Source organism: Petaurus breviceps, unplaced genomic scaffold, assembly GCF_028583685.1.
Source record: "Petaurus breviceps papuanus isolate PSGF00001 unplaced genomic scaffold, PetGlider_PUasm1.0 178, whole genome shotgun sequence".
In the NCBI taxonomy this organism is placed as follows: domain Eukaryota; kingdom Metazoa; phylum Chordata; class Mammalia; order Diprotodontia; family Petauridae; genus Petaurus; species Petaurus breviceps.
Genome location: NW_027185777.1, coordinates 23092629 through 23110341, shown reverse-complemented (window position 1 = coordinate 23110341; position 17713 = coordinate 23092629). Strand labels below are relative to the sequence as shown.

The 17713-nt window shown below is 36.2% G+C and overlaps 1 protein-coding gene across 5 annotated transcripts in view; it reads right to left on the bottom strand.

Moving 5' to 3' along the window:
• Window positions 1-17713, bottom strand: part of ZEB1 (zinc finger E-box binding homeobox 1) — a 552334-nt gene that overhangs the window by 48044 nt on the left and 486577 nt on the right. For all 5 annotated transcript variants that reach the window (XM_069086426.1, XM_069086431.1, XM_069086429.1 and 2 more), the window contains one exon: window positions 6897-7097. In XM_069086426.1, the coding sequence (XP_068942527.1) occupies window positions 6897-7097 (201 nt within the window). The remainder of the gene's footprint in view (window positions 1-6896; window positions 7098-17713) is intronic.

Sequence of the window (17713 nt, the reverse complement as noted above, 5' to 3'; positions counted from 1 at the left end):
ATGATATTCCAGAGGTCAAAGGAGCTAGGACTAAAACTAAGAATCACCTACCCAGCAAAACTGAGTATAATGCTATAGGGGAAAATATGGTCATTCAATGAAATAGAGGATTTTCAAGCATTCTAGATGAAAAAACCAGAGCTGAAGAGAAAATCTGACTTTCATATACAAGAAGCATGAGAAGGTAAACAGGAAAAAGAAATCATAAAGAACTTATTAAAGTTGAACTATTTACATTCCTACATGGAAAAATGATAATTTTAACTCATGAGACTTTTCTCAGTATGAGGATAGTTTCAGGGAATATATATATACACACACACACACACATATATTTATATATGTGTGTGTATGTATGTATATATACACACATACATATATACACATATTTACACATATATGTGTATGTATAGGAGGGTGTATATGTATTTGAATATATATGTGAGTGTGGGCATATGTATGTTTATGTATATATAGAGGGCATAGGATGAGTTGAGTATGAAGGGATGATATCTAAAAAATAAAATTAAGAGGTGAGAGAGGAATTTATTGGGAGGAGAAAGGGAGAGATAGATTAGGGTAAGTTATCTCATATAAAAGAGACAAGAGAAAACTGTTACAATGGAGGGGAAGAGCAGAAAGGTGAAAGGGAATGGGACAACCTGATTCTCACTGAATTTGGCTTAAGGAGGGAATAACATACATACTCAATTGGGTATCTTGCCCTATAGGAAAATAGGGGGGTGGAGGATAAGAGGGAGGATGATAGAAGGGAGGGCATATTGGGGGAGAGGGTAGTTAGAAGCAAACATTTTTGAAAACGGATAGGGTCAAAGGAGAAAACAGAATAAGTGGGGGGTGGGATAGGATGAAGGGAAATATAGTTAGTCTTTCACAATATAACTACTATGGAAATGATTTGGGTAACTACACATGTACAACCTATATTGAATTGCTTATCTTCCCAGTGGGGGTGGGTGAGGAGGGAAGAAGGGAAAGAATCTGGAAATCAAAGTTTTAAAAACAAATGTTTAAAAAATTGTTTTTTTACATGCAACTGGGAAATAAGAGATATAGGCGCTGGGGTATAGAAATCCATCTTGCCCTACCAGAAAACTAGGGGGTGATGGAGGAGGATTTATAAGAGAGAACAGATTGGGGGAAGGGGTATTCTGTAGGCTTGCTATTTTGGGGTGGGGGGTAGGGGAAAGACAGGGAGAAAAAAATGTAAGTCACAATCTCATGGAAATGAATATTGAAAACTAAAAATAAATAATTTTTTTTTAAAAAAGGAAAACAATGTTAGAAGGCATTAGGTATGGCAAGCAGCAATAATCATACCAAGCAATGAAATTTAGTATATATTAGACAGAAAATAGTTAGCTATGGATGTGGGAAAATTTCTGAATGAATTGTCATTTACCTAGACCACTGACCAATTAGAACAAAAATGAAAATTAAAACAAGGAAAGTTAAATCTGAGAAGCTGTATACATTTATTATATAAAAAATCAGGCATATTCAAACATGCTACTAAAACTGAGATATGGGAAATGACATTAACAGAGACTTTAATGATTTCCCATGGAAAATGAATCAATATAAAGTTATCATTGCAATAAGAAAGTCAAAAAAGCCCAGAAACATTTCAGTCAGCAAACACTCTTCTTGTCCTATGGAGAGATATGGTATTTGGCTAAAGATACCATAAACTGACTATGATTTTATTTGCAAAATATTATGGAGAATACAACTGAATCTTGATGTGTCCTAAGAAATGAATATGAGAAATTCAAATAAACAAGGAAGAATTTATATGAACTGATGCAACTGAAGTAAGTAGAACCAGGAAAACAATGTACATGATGACAGCAATGTAAACCTAAACAAACAAATAAATGAATAGGTAAAGAAAGAAAACTAACAACCAAAACTGAATGCAATGTAATTATAAGGATCAAACATAGCCCTAGGAAAAAGAGGAGAAAATACCTCCCTATATTTGTTAGAGGCAGAAGACAGCAGGTGTGGCATGCTGCAGACACTGTCACATATAGTTAAAGTATACTGATGGTTCTGTTCAACTGTTATAAAAAAGTTGTCATAACAGAAAGCTCAATGGATATTGAGTGGGGAAGGATATGTTTGGAAATAAATGTAATAGAAAAACCAAGAGATCAATAAAAATGTTATGAAGGTGGTAATAATATGAACAGTATTGTTTCAAAAAGAAGTAAAGAGTGGTAGAGCAGAAATCTAGTCTGCAAACCCAGAGTACAAGATTGAACTAATCCAGATCATCTCAAGTGTCTCTATAGATGAAAAGGGAGGGATAAGAGCCCCAAATGAAGCAGATGTTTTAGCATTCATGTAGCAGGCCATTCTTATCACTGGACTCTTGATACTTCAGTATACAATGAAGGAGTAGAAATGGCGCTAAAGGAGACAAAGACCACTGAAGTGCACAAAGAAAGTCATGCTAGGAGTGACTATCTGAAAAGCACTAGGGAGGGGAATGAGTTTTAAAATATTTATTAAACATGAGGAAAAACATTTTGGACAGCGCCATGACCAAAAAAGGCAACTAAGCAGACATCAATTAATAGCTAGTAACCCACTACACATCTAATTCTTATGTCTACAAAATCTGTATGAGAAACATCTGTCCACATGAAAGGGGAAGAGGCAGGCTTTCACAAGTGATTCTCTTAAGCAGACCACATCTTTACAATCACAAAACTGACTAAAAGTTGCTGTCATCTGCTGCATTTATTGTCTAATGAAATCTTAAAAAGCACTTGACTCAGCAGGGCACAATCAATCTTCAGGAACTCTTCTTCAAATAGTTGTTTCCTACAAAAATATTTAGATCATCCAAGATTCCCTGATGCCTAAACTGAGGTAGCTTTGTTCAATGATGTCATCATTATCAAAAGAAAGATGAGCCAGGGAGGTAGAGGCATTTGTCATTCTCACAGTGAACATTCTGTGCCAAGTACAGCCAAAGTAAAGGTTCATTATAGATGACGAGGTCTTTCAGATGCTCCTGATTACAGAAGATATTGGGCTTGAATCAAATCAAGCCCCAGAATGCTGACCTTATCAACAAATTCCAACACTGCTCAGAAAAGATATGCCTAACAATCCACACAGTAGGAAAACAAATGTACAAAGAATTTCTTAACTTTTTTATGTTGTAAAGTCATTTGGCAGTCTGGTGAAGCCTATGAACCCTACGCAGAATGTTTTTAAATGCATAAAATGACACACATAGGATTATAAACGAAAACAATTATATTGAAATGGAAATGTATATTTTCTATCCAGTTTTACAGACCTCTTGAAATCTATCACTGTGAGTCCATGGTATCTAGGTTAAAACAATGACATGCAGTTAAATGGGCAGTTGACTGAGTCTGTTAGTAATATGCCCTTGGAAAGGAACAGTGGATGGATAATGATATGGGTCCAGAACTGACTAGGAGGATTAGAGCAGGCTGCACTGTAGTGGGGAATCTGTAAGGCATTTTCAAAAGCCCTAAATGGCTTTCTGGCACAAAAATTCATTTTTAACAACAATATTCTTCTGTAAATGCTAAAATGTTAATAAATCATGTAACACTACAACCTCTAAGGATTTGAAATCTGCAGATCACCAAAAGGACAGTGGGGGTATTCATGATAGGGTAAGTAGGCTTATATAGTATGAATAACTACTCATATGCAAGAAGTGACAAAATGTATTATCCAGAAAATGTATGATTTGAAAAAAGTGATAGGCTGGTCATACAGTGGGAACAAGAAGATAACAGATGAAGAGCTTGAGTACTGTACTATGAAGGCACTGAGGTGGCTCACTGGATGGCATACTGGGCCTGAAGTCAGGAAGACCTGAGTTCAAATTCTACCTCAGATACTTATTAGCTGCGTAACCTTGGGCAAGTCACTAAAACTCTGTTTGTCTATTTCCTCAATTGTAAAATGGGGATAATGCTGGCCCCTATCTCTGAGGGCTGTTGTGAGGATCAAATGAGGTGATATGTGTAAAGTGCTCAGCACAGTGCTTGACACACAGTAGGCACTTAATAAATGTTTATTCCCTCCCTCCCTTCCATGCACTGCTACCTATGGAATTAAAAAAATCTTGAAGGAAGGCCTCCAAATATGCTGTGTGATGGGAGGACATGGACCAGGCTCACACAGGAGGAGTAAAGAGGTGGCAATCTGTGCTGCAAGAGGGAGTCTAAGTGTCATCGAGGTGACATATCCATTGAAATAGAGTGCCATGCACAGGAGAGGCTTATGGCAGTGACCCCAAGCTTCAGGACAAGACAGCTACAGACAAGATCGCTGTCCTCTTTGAAGTCATCCTCTATATGCCTTGAACTCTGGAGGCCTGACTAAATTCAGAAGATTTCTCAATCTTCCTAGAATCTCTGGCACTGAGCCAGGCAGAAGGAAGCCCTCTAGGGCTGGGAGAGATACTCCTTTCATTTTGAAGCCACAGAAATTCTCAGTAGTCTCATTAGGTACAGAACTACAGCCCTGAGGATACCCCAAGTGGACCTTTGGTTCAATCATGAATTTCAATTATATGTGCCTGGATGTTGAATTGTCCCTTAGAGAGTATTCAATTATTATCCATTCCCCATATTTTGATCTATTAAATAGTAACAAAAATATAAAATCCAAAAAACAGAAGGTCTTTGAAAGTAGAGATTGTTCTATTCTTTTCTGAACCTCTAACACCTAGCAAAGTGACTGGTAAATAGTAGGTACTTAATGAATGCTCAGTGACTCTGTTAATACAGTTTTTGAATTAGATGTACAATCTAGAACCGTGACATTCATAACTTAGAATTTTTTCAAGATATTCTCAACAGTCACCTTTATTTGTCCTTTTAAGAAACTGAAAACAGCCTGAGTCAAAGGCCTATTGGTTTATTTTTTTCACTGACTAACTGTGGCTCTGAAAAGATTTGCTTTTTATTCCCCAGTGCTAACCCACATTCAAACACCATTTCTGGCAGGAAGCATATCAGGACCCTCTGGCTCTAGAAGGTCTTGGCTCAAAAGGAGCACTGGTTCTGCCACTTGGGATCTGTAACTTGGATACCTCTGGTGTTCGTGGATGACCTCCTCTACTTCAACTTTTATTTGCTACTGGTGACTGATGTGTCTCCTTCTAATTCCCTCTATTAACTGATAAAGATAGAAAATCAGAGTATTGTAACTAAATAGGAACATATAAGAAAAGACTGGTCTGAGAGCCAAGCTAAGCACTAATCAATGACTACGTCCTGCTTCCCTCCAGCATTGTTCCCCTTAGAGACCTAGAAAGACCAGAAGTGTAACACAAGGATTTGGCCAGGTCTGGAAAAGGCATACTTATTTCAGTTCTCAGTGTTCCTATTCAGGAAGAAATCCCTCTGCATGCTGAGATGATGGTGTTGGGTGCTACCACATATGATAACTATCCAGGTTCCCTTGCTGAGCTTTATAGGAGATTCTGGTTTTAGTTGTTATCAAGATGTGCTGAAAAATGTACCCTCCCTAAGAACTCAGCTATCAAAACAGTCATGGGCTCAGCTGATTCAGCACCACGGCCAGCATCCTGCCCACTGACCTACCCAGGATTCGACTAGCAGATCATTTCATTTATGATATATACATGTCTATCTCTCTCCTGGCTACATTCCAGATCCTGATTCCTCTTCAGCCTGTTTCTGTTCAAGTCCTGGCACAAAAGGCCACCTCATTCACTTCAATTAATGATGAAGGCATCACAAACTGTAGAACAGAAGAAAGCTTTGGAGATCATTCAGGTCAAGTCTCTCAAGTCTACTTACAAGGAAATCAAGTCCCATAGAAGTTAAAACAGTTTCCTTGAAGTTACAGAGTCATCTTTTTTTGAAAGCAGGCACGAAAACCCAGGTCTTTTGATTCCTGGTGCTTCTTCTATTTGCCACTAGTGTGTAATGTTTCATTAAAATTTTAGAGTGTATGAAAATGCAAAAAAAATCATTTAAACATATTCTGGATTCTAAAGGCAAGTACACTTCATGATATATAATATTTCTTCATGAAAACTATGTAAAAAGTTTTAGAAAATGAATTTCATTTTAAGTGTACTAGGATAGCTTAATATCTAAAAGAATAACAAGATGAATTCTCTTGCAAAGAGAAATTTTTATAATGAAAATAATATTTCCCTGGATGATCAATTTCTACATGTTAGACTTTGGTATAATGGATGGTTTGATACATTGAGAAATGTGATTACTATAAACTGGGTATACTTTATACATATTTTGTATAGCGTCTTGTGTGAAACGAGACTTAGGTCTAAATTGTTTCAAAATAGCACACCAGCTCATATGAAATGCTTTGAGATAAATGTAGGCTTCTCGACAATTAGGGCTATTGAAAGTGGAATGGGTTGTCTCAGGAAAGAGAAGATTTCCCTTCACTAGCTATCTTCAAATGAAAGCTTCATGCCCATTTATTAGAGATACTAAAGAAGTGACTCTTGGTCAAGAATAGAGCAGACTATATAGCCTTTTAAGTCCCTTCCAATTGTAAGAGTCTGTGATCTTGAATTTCTTAAGAGAAAAAGGTTGCTAACAACCAACATATTGTAATTACTATGACAAATGGCTGATATAACTTCTTGACTCCAATTCTTATTCAGTTTTCAGAAAGTGAAAAATAGCACTTACCACTAATGATCTGCAAGTATCTTAGAGTAATATGATAGGTAAGATAATAATCTTTCTGCTTATTAGTTGTTAAAAATTTTTTGCTGGTCATTTTAAACTTTTCATTCATACAATTTCAATTACAAAAAATCAAGACTCAACATCCCTATAGCATGCAAATTAAATGAATAAACATACCATCATCTTCCCAGCAACTGCTGGCACTTCCTTCCTGTTCATGGCTTTCTGGTAACACTGTCTGGTCTGTTGGCAAATCATCTTCTGGCACACTAGCATCACAATCCCCTGCATCAGTAACACTTTCTTCTTCCACAATATGTAGTTTGTCTTCATCATCTGAATCCGAATTTGTTTCTACCACATTATTATAATTTGTAACTGAAACAAAAGAATGAATAATAATCAAAATCTGCCAGTAGAAATTGCAATTTAAACAAACCAGCAAATGGAAATCTTTAATTAAGTACCTGAGGTTGAGTATCATAATATTTTTATAATATTTTATTCTATATTATATTTAGATAATTGGTAGATTGGATAATCTACTTGCACTATGCTTGTTTATAAGACTATTTTTGAAATTTATTTTTGGCCTGGATCTGTGATTGTACATGTAGAGGGAACTTGCACATATAGGAAACCTCCCTTCACTGTTGTAGGCATGCCACAATATGTAACTTCTAGAGATGTGCCTAGAGCACCGAGAGGCTAAACGACATTCTATGTTCATAAAGATCAGATACATTAGGAGGTAGAGTTTGAACTCAGCAGGCCTGCCTGACTATAAGGCTAGTCACTATAAGGCTATTCACTACACCAGACTGCCTCTTTTTCAAGGATAATTTAGTATGGTTTAGCAAAACAATACTAAAAAGAAAAAACAAAGCAGGAGTTAGATCCCTCAACAAGGAACACAACTATGAAAACATCAAATTTATTACATCAAAAGTATTTAAGGATCTTCCAATCATTTATAGTTAATCTAAACAAGATCTATTTTATAAATGGACCAATCAGCATTGAAAATGAATTTTAAATAGTTCATTAATCACCTACTATGTGCTGGGTGATAAACCATTTTGATGAAAAGAATCCCAGCCAGTAGGTGTTTAAACAATTAGTTACAACTGATGTCAGGTTTACAGAGTGCAGAGTGAATATAAGTAAATTTCATGATTGCCTGGTTTGTTCCACAATACCTTTTTAAGTAGTTGACTAATTTGGTCCAATTTCACAAACAACTAAAATGTATTAAGGTATGTCTTTCAATTTATGGGTCAATCTGCTATATTAAAATAAAAATGAAAGCCAATTAAGAGTCTTCAAAAGGGTTTTAATTCCTGTGATTTTTAAATGTACTGACTTTTTACACAGAGACTATGGATATAGGATTTCAGGCTCCTGTTCAAGAAATCACTAGTAACAGTGAGGTACCAATCGGGTTACAATTAAATTCTTCACAGTAAATGACATATAATATACAACACAGCATAGTACAATGTTGTCCCAGCATCCCTATAGCATGCAAATTAAATGAATAAATTGCTGAATGTCCCCATGTTTACTGTGAAGAGTGACATACCCCCCCACTTTTGGCAGAGCATTTATCACTTGCTAAGAACAAGGATGAAGGAAGGAGGAAGGGGGTGAAAGGGAAAAGAGATTTCAGCCGCCTTCTGCTCTGATCATTAACAGGCAGCAGCAATTCCTTCTAACTGCCCTCTACTATTGGCCAAAGTAGTTCAACTAAATTCCTAAAACACCCACTGAAATATAACAAAATCAGTACTGTGTAAGAAAGGAAAAGGAAGGTGAAAACGTGTACAAAAAGGCACAAGGAAATGGTTGCTTATGTATTGTGATCTGATAAATACACATTTTAAAATAAGGTTGGTTGCATCATCTTGAATAATCTACATAACCTTTTTTTTTCTCTTTTGAGTGATAGGGGAGGGCATTCTCTCACACTTTTTCTTTCCTATAGTCATTTTGCCACTTCAGTAGGACATAACAGAATAAGCATTCATGCTGTTCCATGCAAAATGGGGAGGGAAGCACCCATTCTTCTACACTCAGGATATTGCTCTGTTTACAGTCTTTAGTGACACTGCTAAACAATCATGTGAACAAACCAGCGACTAGTCAGTAAATCCGGACAATCCAATTAAACTGATAAAATTAAACTGACTTCTTATTTATATCACTGATGACCTATCAAAATATCTAGGTTAAAAACAATTTAGAAAACTGAATTCAGAAATACACATCTTCAAGCATCTCATTTGATCTTTACAACAATCCTTTGCGGTAGATGCTTTTATTATGCCTATTTTATGTTGAAGAAACTAACAAACATATTAAGTAACTTGCTCAGGCACATAGCAAGTGTGGGAGGTGGGATTTAGGGTCCAAGACCAGAAGAACATTGGTAACACCTTATACTGCACAGACAGAAGAGACACAGACATTTCCAGAGGCAGGCATTGGAAGAGGAAGGGGAGAAAGGTAAGAGGAGAGAAACTGAAATACAAAAGCTGGAACACACAGGAGTGGGGGAGTAGTTCTCTCTGTCCCTCTAGGTTCAAATGCTGGAGAACCTCCAGAAGAGGGGTGGAGAACCTGCAGCCTTGAGGCCACATGTGGCCTCCAAGGTCCTTGGGTGCTGCCCTTTGACTAAGTCCAAGTTTTAGGGGACAAATCCTTTTATTAAGGGGATTTGTTCTGTGAAGTTTGGAGTCAAAGGGCTGCGCTTGACGACCTAGAGGGTCACTTTTGACCTCGAGGCTGCAGGTTCCCCACCTCTGCTCTAGAACCTATGCCAAAAAAGGATGAGAATCTGGTACATAATAAATCGTTATATTTTAGTAAGTTGTCGTACCTTGGATTCATCTACCTGTTAACAATGCACAGCATTTAATCCTCACTCCCAGACAATTTTTTGCCTATGTCAACTTTAATAAAAGAAGAGTTTAAAAGTTTCCTAATTTTTATTATGTTCTAAGTTATAAAATACTAGTCTGACATCAATCACATCAATCTTGTTACTGGCATATGCTTTGAAAACTAATGTTAAAATAGAAGCTTATGAATGTTCAATGATTATATGCACAGGGCGTATATAGATTCCTGCACATATTATTTAAATATGGGCCTGTTTGGAAAGTGTGAATTTTGTGTACTGAGAATTTGCCTTTTTAGGTTTTAGAGAGCTAGCTGACAATCTGTAATTGATTTGTCCATTAGGTGTCACAGTGATGCACTCAGAATACTGTCCACTTGCAGATGCCAAAGAATAGAAATGCTAAATATTTTAACTTATGAGTATTTGTAAGACATAAAGTGCTTTATAATTTTTATTACCTGCCCCTTACAACAACCTTGTTAGTAACATTGACACTGACATCCCTATTTTCTTTGACTTTTGCAAGATCACACAGATCTCAAGACAAATGCCAAACTGGAATTCTTTACCGAATTTAAAGTAAATTAATTAAATTAAATTAATTCACTGGATTAATGTTTTTTTTTTTTTACAGATTTTCAAACAATAATACTGTTCTTTCTATGAGATACAATGAAAAAGAATTTTCAGTATCAAAGTACAGAACTGGCAAATTCAGGGTCAGATACATTTTGCAGAGAGCCTTTAACTCACTTCTAAGAAACTGTCTCCAGAAACACTCACTTTCTAGCTGGGGGAGCTGTCTCCTTTCATGACCCTCAAATACTATATACAGGGATTGCTAAAGTGGTAGTTTAATCTATCTGTGGTAGAGAAAAGCAGGTGTTTGACTTGAGTTACTTGGATAATTTTGTATAGATTTTAGATTACCATTTAATCAACAGTATTTAGCCTTTGGTTGTTTTTTTTTCCCTTTGTTTCCAAAGAGGACAAACAATATCACAGGGTGATGTCTTGACCTGCAAGTGAATTGGATTTAAAAGAGGCATCACCCTCACCCTCTCTTTCAGAATCATCCAAGTCCAGTGGCAAGACAAAAGTCAGGATGCCTGGCGAAGGCCTGGGATGCAGGAGATGCCCTTGGCATCTTCCATGTCTGATCAGGCTCAAAGCCTCCACAGCACCTGCTTTAGCTGCCTTTGTGGCTGCTGGAACAAATTGTTCTCATCTGCCTGTTCCACTGGTGAGTCTTTACATGCTTGGGGAAGTCATTTTCCTAACTCACCAACAGCTAGCACTGGTTGGTTACTGTCAACCTGTTTTACGGGGGTGTGGCCGCTTTTTGGCTTCTTGGAGCCAAAGGGGAGAGTTGGATGAATCAGGACAGCAAAGGTGGACGAGCCATTGATAGTGGTGTAGTGGATAGGGAGCCTGCCTCCTGGGGATCCCTGTGGTGTTGCACTAGGGCAAAGTCTTATCATCCCAGGCCAAGCTCTAAGATCTGAAGTTGTGGAGCAATCACTGCTATTCACTGGAGGAGAGAGCACCTCAGGGGGAGCTCCCGATACCAATCACATCAGCTTAAAAAAAATTTAGTCCAAGAGGAGCACAGCCTTGTTGAGCAAACTGGGAAACAGCTCAGGCATAATCCTGGTGTTTTAGGAGGTTTGCAGTCTAAAGCATAAAGCCTAAGTTATAAGCAACAAAATAAGAAACAACACTAAAAATAAGCTATAAGTGGTAGATATTTATAATAGTTCTCTATAAACACCCTCCTTTGTCTTACAAAGCATAAGTATTTTTTACAAAATAAATTTTATCATCTTAATATTTAAAAATGTCCAGCAAAAATTTTTACAAATTACAAGTTCATTTTTTTGAAAATCCTATTTAAAAAATGAGTTACAAATATTCTTCAGTTAACAAGCAATATATATCATGGTGTATAATTTTAATTTAAAAAAGCAATATGGATTAACGGAATATTAAAATTAAGTTTCTGGGCAACAGTAAATGATAAATACAGTTGGAAAGCAGAAAAAGAAGATGCCAAATTAAGTATAAGAATTTCCAAAAATTAAGTTAAACATAAACAAGAAAAAGTTAAGTAAGGATGTATTTATTAAGTACTTACTATGTGCTATTGTGAGTGAAACAATGTCCACAAGCTATAAAGTCATTATCTATGGATTTTCTTTTTCCATAGTGGCATAAAATTAATGATGGACATATTAATCAGATTTAAAATGGGCCCAAATACTGTCCTACTCTGTTTATATATTCTTGAATTCTTCTTAAATTCCTTATGTACAATTTATACCATTTTAATTTGCAATAATCTGTGCATTGCTTTTAAAGTTGAATTTACCTGGTACTCAAATTTCAGTACCCTCTCTCTGACCCTCTGATTGAAGCCTCTGACTGAAGGCAGGACCATGGGCTCCAGGATCTTTTTTTAAGGAGGTATTTAGGACAGGCTTCTCCCCATTTTCTACCAGCTACACTGCTTTTATACTTGGACTTCGAACTAATCCATCATGCCCTTCTGCTTAGGACATATCCTCCCCTTCTGCCCCCAGCTTACTTTTGTATATTGTATTCCTCCATTAAATTGTAAGCTCCTTGAGGTCAGGGACTATCCTTGTTTTTATTTGTGTTTGTATCCCCAGTGCTTAACAGAGGGCCTGGTACATAGTTAGCATTTAATAAATATTCACTGACTGACTGACTTATTCTTAAATTTTGCCCTTTGTTTTTATTTTCTACCACTAATTACAGTAAAAAATTCCTTGAGGAAAATGACTTTGACTATTATTCTCCAATTTCCTCCATTATCATACATGGCTTTACAAATAGTATAAAATAACAGATTCTAGAATTGTGGCCCTGGGTGAGGAAAACTGACATCAGAATGAGACAAATGTAGAAGAATGGAAAATAATAATAACCTACATTTATATAGCATTTTCAGGTTTGCAAAATATTTTACATATATTATCTAATTTAGCATTAGGAAACAGACCCATCTAAATGTTTACCATGAAAAGAAAATATTGGGCTTCATTTTGTGTGACAAATGGTTCCTTTTCTATAGCCTCATAAGCCTACTCTTAGTGGGTGAAAAACCTTTTTGTTCCATACAAAATAGACACAGTAGCACCTTTAAGCCCCTATATAAGGAGGGGTTTAGTAGAGAAAGATATGGAAGAGCAGATTAAATTTAGATACAAATTAAATTAAAATTAACTTATTAGAATAAGTTAAATTTAGACACATTAAGATACAAATGCTCCTTTAGATGGAAAACCAGAGCAAGAATCAATGGAACTAATCCAAGAATATAAACTATTGTGAGGATTCCCTATTTGACAAGAGCTGTTGAGAAAATTCTAAAGATGTTTGGCAGAAAATGGGTTTAGATCAGCATCTCATTATTATATTATTTTACTAATACATTGTAAATTATTCACCCACATTGCTTTTGAAACTAAAATTACATGCCATGGTATATGTTGCTTATTAACTTATCATGTCATGATAAGTTCTGAATAGCTAAAAGCCAAATATAAAATGTCACATAATTTTTAAAAATTGAGAGTGGAAAGTGATACCTTTAACTATTAATGCTAGCGAAAGAATTATTAACCAAACAAGATATTAATTACCTTTATATGGCATATTAATTAAAATGTTTTTAAAGAATAAAATAAATGTAACAATGTTAATATGAGAAACTATCAACTGGGAAGCATATCTTTGTATCAAATACATCTGGTAAAAATTGCTATATGACATTTACAGGGTATCCCACAAGTCTTAGTGTAATGTTAAGCTTTAATAACATGAAAAGTATAAATTCCTTTTTTTTTTTTTGGCAAGGCAATTGGGGTCATGAGACTTGCTCAGGGTCACACAGCTAGTGTCAAGTGTCTGAGGCTGGAATTGAACTCAGGTCTTCCTGACTCCAGGGCCAGTGCTCTATTTACTGCACCACCTAGCTTTCCCCCAAAGTATAAATTCTACAAACAATATATTAATGGTTAATTACTTAAACTTGCAAAATATTGCTTTTTTAAAATTAAAATTCATTCAACATAACCACTGGTTCTCTAGTTGATTTTTGAACTGTGTAAAAACTTTCATCAGCTGCCTCTCAGTGACTGAAAGAATTGCATTTATAATTTTAGCCTTAGGATCATCCAAAGAATAAGGCTTTGATGCTTCCATAACATCAAGATTCCACAAGAAAAAGCTTAATGGGAGATAGAGCAGGTGACTGAGGTGGCCAAGCAAGAGGATCTCCTCTACAGATCTGATGGCCTGAGGAAGGGTCATATAGAAACTGTTATGCAGAACCCAGATAATGACAATATACCCTATCTCGATAACATTAAAATTTCAATATTCAAAATTTTTAAAAATGTAAGAAACTTAAAAATTATCTCTTTTGTAAATCTTTAGCTGCACCATAACTTTTCAGGACACCATTTTAAGGGAATCTGCACAAGTAAATGATCCGGAGTCATTCCCCAATACATACTTTATTAATAAAAATATTCTCCAACTTAAAGTTTTTCCCTTTAAAAATACTGTATTTTGGGGGGCAGCTAGGTAGTGCAGTGAATATAACACTGGCCCTGAAATCTGGAGGACCAGAGTTCAAATGTGGTCTCAGACACTTAACACTTACTAGCTGTGTGACCTTGGGCAAATCACTTAACCCCAATTGCCCTGCCCCTCCTCCAAAAAGCAAAAAAAAAAAAAGAATTTTTATAGTAATTCATTTCTGAACACAATACTTCCCTCCGGAATAGCAATTCATTCCTTTAAACAAAAATTTTAAAGAATAAGGAGTTCAGCAAACAACCAAAATATCAACCATGTCTGACAATGCAATTATGCCATATCCCCCACCTCTGCATTGAAGAGAGGAAGATGTATTTTGTCAACTCTTCTCTGTAGCTATTTGACTACTGTAATTAAGCTTAATTTCTAGTTTCATTTTTTTAACTAACAATTTTCAAATTAATTGTAAACTAACAACTGTATTTCTTCATATCATTAACAAGAGAAATGCAAATTAAAACTCTGAGGCCTTCACACATAACCAGCAAAATGGCAGAGTTGATAACAAATAGAAACATTCTATGTTGGGGGAACCATGGGAAAATGAACAAACCAATACATAGTTGAGAGAGATGTGAATTGGTCTAGCTATTCTGGAAAACAATTTGCAATTATGTCAGAAAAAAGTCACTAAAATGTTCAGAGCCCAGGGGTTGTCCACTACTGGGCATATATCCTTAGGATGCTAATGACAGAAAAGGCCGCCAAAATATTACCATTACTAAAATATTCCTAACAACGCTTTTGTGGTGATAAAAAACTGGAAACAAAGTAGGTACCTACTGATTGGGGAATGGCTGAACAAGTGAAGGTATATGAATACAATCCATATGATGGTTACTTTACCTTAAAAATGAATATAAGGAATTCAGAAACACATGGCAAACCTGGTAGGTACTAATGCAGAGAAGCTTATGGAACCAAGAGAACATACATAGTGACTGTATTAATATAAATGAATAGAACACTAAAACAACTTCAAATTCTGAGTAACTGCAATGATTAAAGTTGGTCCTGATAAGAAAAATGTACCTCCCTTTAAGCAAAGGTAGGAAAAACTAAAGCATGTGATCAGAGGAAGTCACTTGCGAGGTGACAATGTTTAACTTTTTATTACCAGGGAGGGTTCAATGAGTAGATGGGGCTGTATCTGGAAATTGCTATGATATAAAAAGAAAAGGAATCAATAAAAATGTTTAGCTAAAAATGGAAAATTACAAAGTCTTAAACAAATAAGAAAAAGTATATTTGTCTACATTTTTAAAAAGAATAAAAATGGAAATTACATATAAGGGAATTAAATGGGTTGGAAACTGGGTGGTTGACTTTAAAGTAATATATCTTAAAGTTCTTGACTTTTTCTCCTCTGATTTTACAAGAAGTTCTATAAATTAAGCTTAATTTCTTAAGGTATAAAATTTTGAAGAGCAAAAGCCACATTTCATGTTTATATTCCCAAACAATATTAAACATGGTCTAAGACAGATAATACTTGTTGATTCATTGAAACCTCAAAGGACAACCATATCTTGTATTTGTGTGTGTGTGGGTGTGTGGGTATGTGTGTGTGTATGCACCAGCCTTGGAAAAAATAGAAAAGTGTTTTTTTTGGGGGGGAGGGGAGAATGAGGATGAAGAGGGAAGCTGCCAAAAATGTTGTCTATTCAATTTGTGAAGGGATATGTTTTTTATAAACCTCTTTTCTAGTCAATCTCACTTGAAAAAGCTTTCCTAGGCCCTCCACATTTCTTCTGTAAGCCTTCCTATTTATAGCATTCTAATACTGGCATTTGATAACAAGCTACATATAGGATCAGTGTAGAAAGGATTTCAGGTCACATTGGGTTTTGAGTCAAACAAAAGGTAGAAACACAAGTGACAGCGTCAATTTCAAATACAAGGGCAATTATGCAGCAATAGTCTTTATATAAGGGATCTCATACTTTAAATGCTCTCTTGTGGTGGACCTCATTAAAAATGCAGTAAAGCTTAGGGGCAGCCAGGTGGCTCAGCGAGTAAGAGCACCGGCTCCAGTGTTGGGATGACCTGGATCAAATCTGGGCTCAGATACTCAGCACCACACCCAGAAATAACTGGCCGTGTAACCTTGAGCAAGTTACTTAACCCCTATTGCTTTAAAAAAAAAATGCAGTAAAGCTTGTTCTAAGAGTAAGGGACTTCCTGGCCATTTTCTCCCTTGCTCTAACTAAACATCAATTCTTGCTTCCACCAATGGATATTATTTTCATTTCCTAATTAAATGTGAGTGCTTTATTAGGGACAGGTGGGAGGTAAAGGAGACATTGAAGAGTTACTTTTGAGATACAATCTGGTGGGAAAAATCTGTCAAGTTTTAAAACTGATCTATCCTTAGATCACAGTGAGACATAATAGAACTACAAGGATATCATCTTTAGTAGCTGCATTTACTCTTTCTGACAAGTGAATATTTTTAGTAAAATATTGCTTTAGTGTACACCAAATCAAACTCAGGGTTCCCCAACTATTTCCTTCTTCAGCATATTTGGAACTGTCAAATTTGCTATTCAGTGGTAGGAATTGATAGAATGCTGAAGAAAAACATATAGTAGTAGTATGAGTTAAGAGGATGTCTTGGATGGTAGGCCTTTGAAAAAGACTGATTAACAGAGAAGATATGGACTCAGGTAAAAAGGCTAGAGGGTCAGCACAGATGACAGAGTCAGATAGGGACGGGAATGGGAGTAGCAACTGGATTAGTAAGTTTTGTAGGGCAGAGGAGGGAGAAATGCCAAACCCAAAACATGGCAGCTGCTATGAATTCAGGCTGGTCAAAGAATGGATGACTCCCTGAAAAGGATGTGCAAAGTCTGTGAAGAGACAAGACATTTTTTTTTCTTTCCTTTTACTGCACTTCTTCCAAGGTTCCCCATTAGCACCTAACCCAAGCTCCTTCTCCTAACCCTTTGCCCATTATTCCCAGCACCCTTTCTGGGGTTTCCTTCAAACACTCGGCCAGACTAGTGGACTGGTGTCCTTGGAGGCTCCTGAGGAGTCAGTCTTTCTCCCTGCAAAGTTGGGTTGATCTGTGCTTCTGCATGGACCAGGGAGGTATCTGCTCTCCCCTGTGATCCTTCTCTTCTATCTTGTTACCACTAGTTCTTTTCTTCTCTATTAAGTGTCTGTTGATCATGACTTCTAATTTTGCTATTTTTCTTTTCATGATTTTCTTTTTCATTTCTTTTGTTTCCACACCTCAGTGTTCTAAAGAAATAGCTGGCTTCCTTCTAGATAGCAAGTCAATCATTTCAGTTGGTCAGGCTAAAATCTCAAATGCTCATAAACAGTTGGGAGCTGTTTTAGGTCTATGATTCTTAGCTATTTCTGTGGTTATTTGGGGCTGATTCTTTGGCAAAAACTGTTTCCAAATATGGAACCATCCTAGATTCCTAAGAATTCTAGAAGTTTTCATTCTCTCTCTCTCTCT